The sequence below is a fragment of the Pempheris klunzingeri genome, chromosome 11 (assembly GCF_042242105.1).
Source record: "Pempheris klunzingeri isolate RE-2024b chromosome 11, fPemKlu1.hap1, whole genome shotgun sequence".
In the NCBI taxonomy this organism is placed as follows: domain Eukaryota; kingdom Metazoa; phylum Chordata; class Actinopteri; order Acropomatiformes; family Pempheridae; genus Pempheris; species Pempheris klunzingeri.
The window spans coordinates 23,041,729-23,047,999 of record NC_092022.1 but is presented as its reverse complement, the minus strand read 5'-3'; the positions used below and the strand labels follow the sequence as shown (position 1 = coordinate 23,047,999).

The following is a 6,271-nucleotide window of genomic DNA, read 5'->3' as shown; positions in this document are numbered from 1 at the left end:
ACCAGTCGTTTCAATCACTACATGCAGCTACTTTCAAGTGCAGTTCAGTGTCTTGTACGAGCAATTGGGTGCTGCTGCATCAGTCAAAGATGGAGCTTTATGGTTCCCCACAGTGTACCCGAACCCCCGTCAGCACCACCACGCACCCCCTAGTCAACCCTTTCTCTCTCTCTTTCTCTCTCTCTCTCTCTCTCTCAGCAGCGAGTTGTTGTTAAGTTCAGCCACTAATCGCTTTGGTTGGGACTGTGGTCCTCTGTTTTACCGCTGTCCTGCCCTCAAATACGCACACATAAACACACATATATACACACTGTAAGTCCCTACCAACACGTAGAGAAACACACAGTGTGAGAGTGTGTATTCATGTTTTGTCTCTCATTAATGTGCAAACTTAATTATACATATGCAGTCTCGGTCTCATTTTAATGTGTCTGCTTGTGTTACGGCATGTATCTGTGCATTTGTGTGTGTGTGTGTGTGTGTGTGTGTGTGTGTGTGAGTGTGTGAGTGTGTGCTACAGCTTGCATGCGTGTGTGTCTTGGATGTGCGTATTCTTGTGTGTGAGACGCTCCATTCTCAGTTGGGCAGAAACAATGGAGCCTCTCTGATTACATCTCCCTGTACAGGCGGACAGGGTGTGTGTGTGTGTGTGTGTGTCTGGGATTGTGATTGTGTGTGTGTGTGTGTGTGAGAAGCTTCAGGGGGGAGGAAAGGGTGGCGGTCATGGAGGAGGAAAGAGGGGGAGGCGATGCTTGGACCTGCCCCCTTTGCTCTGTCTCTCACACACACTCCTCCCTTCCCATCGCGCCCGCCTGGCGTCTCATTGGTTAAATCCCCAGCTATATATTTATGTGATTGGCCAAGGCGGGGTATATATACTCAGCGTGGGTCGGTTAAATCTGGCCACAAGTTTCAAAACTTTCAAACAGGGCAGACAGACAGACAGAGAGACAGTGAGCCAGACGGCCTAAGTAGCTGAGGGGAATCGAGCTTTGGACAAACCGCTGCACCACACACTCCAAACAAGAGCTGTTGTCTTTCAAGAAAAACTAAACGAGTGAAGAAAAGAAAGAGGCAGAGTCATTGTGGATCATTTTCAGGGGAAATATCCTGCACCACAACTTGTTTATTTTCTCATTCTCGTCTTCCCCCTCCTCTCAGATCTCGATGCTTTGCTTTGGGATTTGTGCTCCAAATCCATCAAATTCCTCTCTTGATCTCTCTCTTTGTCATCTGAAACATTTTCAGTTTCACATTTTTTCCAGAACTTTGCAACCAGACAAACTGAGACAGACGTTTGCAGAATTTCATTTGGACTAAAAGTTGAATCCGAGCCCGGTTCTGGAATGAATTTAACCGAGGCGGGTTTGTCTAGAGAGACTCTTCTGCATGCCAACCAGGTGTCTCTTGGGGGCCACTGGGCATCTGGAACCCCAAGCCCTGCCTCTGATTCTGAGATGGGTTTTGACCAGAACCTCTCCGGGGACTGCAGCTCTCCCGATGGCCTTGGAACTGGGAACATGAGGAGAACAGAACCGAGGATTTCTCTCACACCCAGCTCAGGGGCACAGAGTCCGGACCTGACCCTGGCAGGAGGTGTGCCGGCAGGCTCGGCTGATGGGAAGGCTGTGGGGGGCGAACAGAGGATCCGCAGGCCCATGAATGCCTTCATGGTCTGGGCAAAAGATGAGAGGAAGCGCCTGGCCCTGCAGAACCCTGATCTGCACAACGCTGTGCTCAGCAAGATGCTCGGTAAGACAGGGAGCAAAAAGCCTATTTAGTGCAAAAAAACCTCTGAAACTATGTGTTAGGGCACCAATATCTTCCAGTGAAACTGTTCTGATGAAATTCAGTAGTTTATCTGTTGAAACAAATTGAGAGAATCACCAGACCAAGGTCAGTTTTTTAACCTTGCTGAAGTGTGAAATCTACCACATTAGGACCCGGTGTCTCAAAGGCATTTAGTGGCTGAAATGATCTTTGTCCCATTCTAAGTCTACAGGCTGAGATCATCTTAGTCCTAAAATACTTTTGGGAAATGGGACCCTGAACAGTTTAGATTGTCTGAACCAACATATCAACATCAGTTTAATAAAGTGATCAGGTATGTCAATGTGACTAAATATTTGAGCAGGATTTCTTTGCCCAGTATTGCTCAGTGTGATAAACCCCACCCATCTGAGTCACTGAGTCCAAGTAGTACTAACAGTACTAATATTAACCTTGAAAAGCATCATATTGGAAGTATAGTAAAAATGCATGACTGCCACATTTATATGTAAAAATTATAGGTAAAAATGTCGCAAATTATCTATCATAAATATGAAATCAGAAATTAGAGTGAAAGTATTTTGTAAAAAGAGCTAAATTTACTGGATTATTGTGGAATCTGGGGACATATTGAGATTACCAATTTACTCTATTGCCAATCTTACTGGGTTTTAACTTCATTCTTTACCACTGGTGCAGTAAACGGACAAATGAAATAGTATGTAGTATCAGTATGATTGACTGAAGAATGACTGTACAGTTTCACATGTTAGATGTTTAGTTGATGTTCTCATTTAAAATGATATGCAATAAGTAATTTTTCATGCCTAGATCTGACAACATTAAAATGATCTTTTGAGCATCAACTTGAAAACAGTAAAAAAGTTTTACTTTCCTCAGTGGCATAGCAAGAGGAAAATCGTTCCAAAATGTCCATAGAAATTTCTCAGGCCGCTCCTGAAACATAAATCACCTCTCCGCTGTCCATCATGTGCTCATTATGTTCCAAACTTTTTCAAAATATGGAATCCACTGCAACCAATATGAACCACAAGCGCTGATCTCTTCCAGGGAGGAAATCACAAACTTTTTACTGATACCTTTTAACTGTGCAGGGGCTCAGGATGTGGTAGAGAATTTTTAGGGCATTTATATATCTATTTTAATCCTTTATTTAAAGAAGTAGTCTCATTTAGAAGCACTTTAAGAGGGGTCAGTTGTGTGAAGCCACGGGTGAGGGCTTAAAGTGCATTGTTAAATTTTTCCATTTTATATATACGAAAGGGGCTGATGCAAACTAAGTCATATATTACCATGTTTTAATGCGTTGTTATATCAATAAATATGTGCTGCCATAGACTATTCAGTGAATAAATTCCAAGAGTGGGCCTGGTGCATACAAGTCAAAGGAGTAATTAGTAAAAGTACATTTAGATAATTATAATAATAAAAAAGAATATAATTTTTGTCATTTAACAAAAGTCATTGAACATTTGTGCCGTAATACTAAAAATGTTGATGTTACAAAGACGAAAGAAGTAGTGAGCGACACGTAGCAGTTTTTACTGGCTTGTTTTTCTGGTACTTTAGAGCAACATGCTGTTTTTAATGTTACCCTGCTTCCATTTTTATACAGTGTCTCATCATCACACAGGTTTTGTGAGCACATTAATACATGAGGCAGGTGTCACTTTATGCACTTTATGTCTGATATCTATCTGAGCAGCTTTTAGACTAGATGATATTAAGAAGCCCCACATAACTAAACTGTGCGGGAAGCGGGACACAGGCTGAATGATCAACAGCATTTATTTCAGTTCTTTGACCAACACACAGACCAACATTTTAGCAACCTATACAGCATTTACAATGTACAAATACATCACATAATTATGTATAGTAATGTGTAGAATTACTGATTTCAGTAATCAATTCCTCCGTATGTTTGATGTGAAAATGGAAAATTTCACTGCTGTTAACTCCTCAAATATTTTTCTTCTTCTATGATATGTCTGAATAGTTCAGTTTGTTCCTTAGAAAACTGCTATGTGGTTGTTTTTTATTTTATTTTATGATACTCTGTTTGCCAAACACTTAATTGATGATCAAGAAAACTGTCAGATTAATTGATAATTAAAAAAAAAAAGATCATTCGTTGTAGCCATAGAATCTACTGTCTGATGAAGATGATATTGATGATGACTCAGTGAGATTAATAGCATCCTTTCTTTCTTTGCTCTCATGATGTTTCTTGCTTAATCTCCTCTTTTTTTCTTACCTTTCAGGCCAGTCATGGAAAGCCCTGAGTGCTACAGACAAGCGACCATTTGTGGAGGAAGCAGAACGTCTCCGTGTGCAGCACCTCCAGGATCACCCAAACTACAAGTACAGGCCTCGCCGCAAAAAGACCACCAAAAAACTTAAGCGGGTTGAGCCTGGAATTCTGCTTCACAGTTTAGCCCAGGGCGGGGCACCAGGCCTTGGATTGGGACACTGTGTCAGCCCCTTAGGTGCAGACAGCATCTCTGGAGGTTCTGCTTATGGACATCCAGGCGCCCACCATCCGCATCACCATCACTCCCACCACCTGCTGCCCTCCCTTGGGCACTTCAGGGACCTCCAGACCCCAGGACACCCAGAGCTTGAGAGCTATGGTCTGCCCACTCCGGAGATGTCCCCACTGGATATTCTGGAAGATGGAGCTGGGGAATCTGTGTTCTTTCCCCAACACATGCAAGAGGAGGCAGGAATGGGAGGTTGGAGTGGGTACCACCACCATCATCACCATCATAACCAGAATTACAGCCATAACTACAACAATCATAGTCACCACAACTCCATACATGGTGCAGCAGCATACGGTCAGAGTTCAGGAATGAGTGCTGGTGCCAGTTTGAGCACCAGTGTGAATTCCAGTTTGAGTCCAGGTAGAAGTTCCAGAGTTGATTCCAGATTGAGTTCTGTTGAGCCAAATATGCCTTCAAACATGAGCTCTCTCACTTCAGTCTTGTCAAGTTCAGTCAACTCTAGGTTAAACCCTACTCACCACATCACCTTGAGGAGTCCTGTAAAGTGTCCACCACCTCTATCCGACTCCTCCTCTTCTGTTTCATACCCCCAGCCCTCCATCAGCGTCCCTGAGCCCATAAAATCCCACCAAACACCACATCAAACCACTGCTCCTGTGGGCTACTTTGGCCAAATGTACGGGAGTAGCACCACAAATGCTGCCTATTACATGCCCTCTCATCTGGGGCAGCTTTCTCCTCCTCCTGAAACTTCTCCTTCTACTTGCTCATCCTCTGCCATCCCACCTTCGACCTTACCCCCTCCTTTGCACTTAGACCCTTCAAATCCAGAGTCCTCCAGCCATTTGGGGTCTTCTTCTGCAGAGTTTTGGTCCGAGGTGGACAGGCATGAATTTGACCAGTATGTAAATGTTGGAAGGCATCGAGAGGAGGCCTATGGACATGGTGGGGGCTGTGGAGGTGGGTCCAAAGTACTAAGTAGTCGCAGTAGCAGTAGTGCAGGTAGTAGCATGAATAGCAGTGTTGGCAGTATTATTAACAGAGATGTCAATAGCATTTTGAGTGGTTCTGGTGGGTGTGATGAGGCAAGCAGCCCTCTTATATCTGCTCTTTCTGATGCTAGCAGTGCTGTCTATTACAGTGCCTGTATCACTGGATAAATGCATGATCCCATCTCTCATATGCACCTCCTTGCATAGTGCACAGTAGGGTTTGGTTCATTTGAGGCATTGTTACACGACAGGGTGGCTCATACTTTTAGTCAAGTCATTATCATGTCTTGCTTATTTCTCATAGACTCCAACTAGAAAATAAAAAAAAAAAAGCTTTTCTAAATGTTAAAAACAAAGATTCAAATAATGGCTTCATTCTACAAATACTTGCTGGAGCCAGAGCTGGGTACAACCAATAACTACAGTTTTTGGAAAATGTGCCAACTGGAAAAAACAAAACAACTTAACTGCCAAAGAAAGCACCCATGTCAAGTTAAATAAAATATGAATGCTAATTAGTTATTTTTAGATTAATTAATGCGTCCCCGATTACCATCTTGAACAGTTGACTGTCTAGCCAACCAGCTGTCCATGACAACTACATGCTAGCTTGGATAGTTTGGACTCGGGAAGTTTGTTATGTTTGCTATGTTGACTTGCTAGTATGGGCAATTTATGACGTGTATGTAAGATTTGTGGGATATTTGTGGAAGCACTAGCTCTTGGCACCTTTGCAGGCAGAAGCTCTGGCAGCAGGCTTTGAGTTTTGTGGGGCAGCTATAAATTCCACTGCTGTCGGCCACTTAGCTAATTTAAGGTGAAAAAAATCATTTCTGTTGCATCACTCTAAGCCTGCCGACATAGTGCATTGTCCTGCTCAGAGGCTGTAATAATTCAACTTTAGGCACTTAACGTGCTTCTTGGAAAAAAGGAAGTAAAGAAATTTGCATAAAAGTGTGCTGGGCAGATAAACAGAAGGCA

General features: G+C 43.1%; 1 protein-coding gene across 1 annotated transcript; it reads left to right on the top strand.

Moving 5' to 3' along the window:
• The first annotated feature begins 937 nt into the window (after positions 1-937).
• sox18 (SRY-box transcription factor 18) lies at positions 938-5,499 on the top strand. The gene is made up of 2 exons (XM_070839738.1): positions 938-1,752; positions 4,056-5,499. The coding sequence occupies exons 1-2, from the start codon at positions 1,347-1,349 to the stop codon at positions 5,456-5,458; spliced, it is 1,809 nt and encodes a 602-aa protein (XP_070695839.1). The 5' UTR covers positions 938-1,346; the 3' UTR covers positions 5,459-5,499.
• The last annotated feature ends 772 nt before the right edge of the window (positions 5,500-6,271 follow it).

Bases quoted from the DNA above. Each gene is read 5' to 3' on its own strand.
- sox18 (XM_070839738.1), top strand. From the start codon at position 1,347: ATGAATTTAACCGAGGCGGGTTTGTCTAGAGAGACTCTTCTGCATGCC. The intron at 1,753-4,055 runs GTAAGACAGGGA...CTTACCTTTCAG, and splicing joins TGTGCTCAGCAAGATGCTCG to GCCAGTCATGGAAAGCCCTG.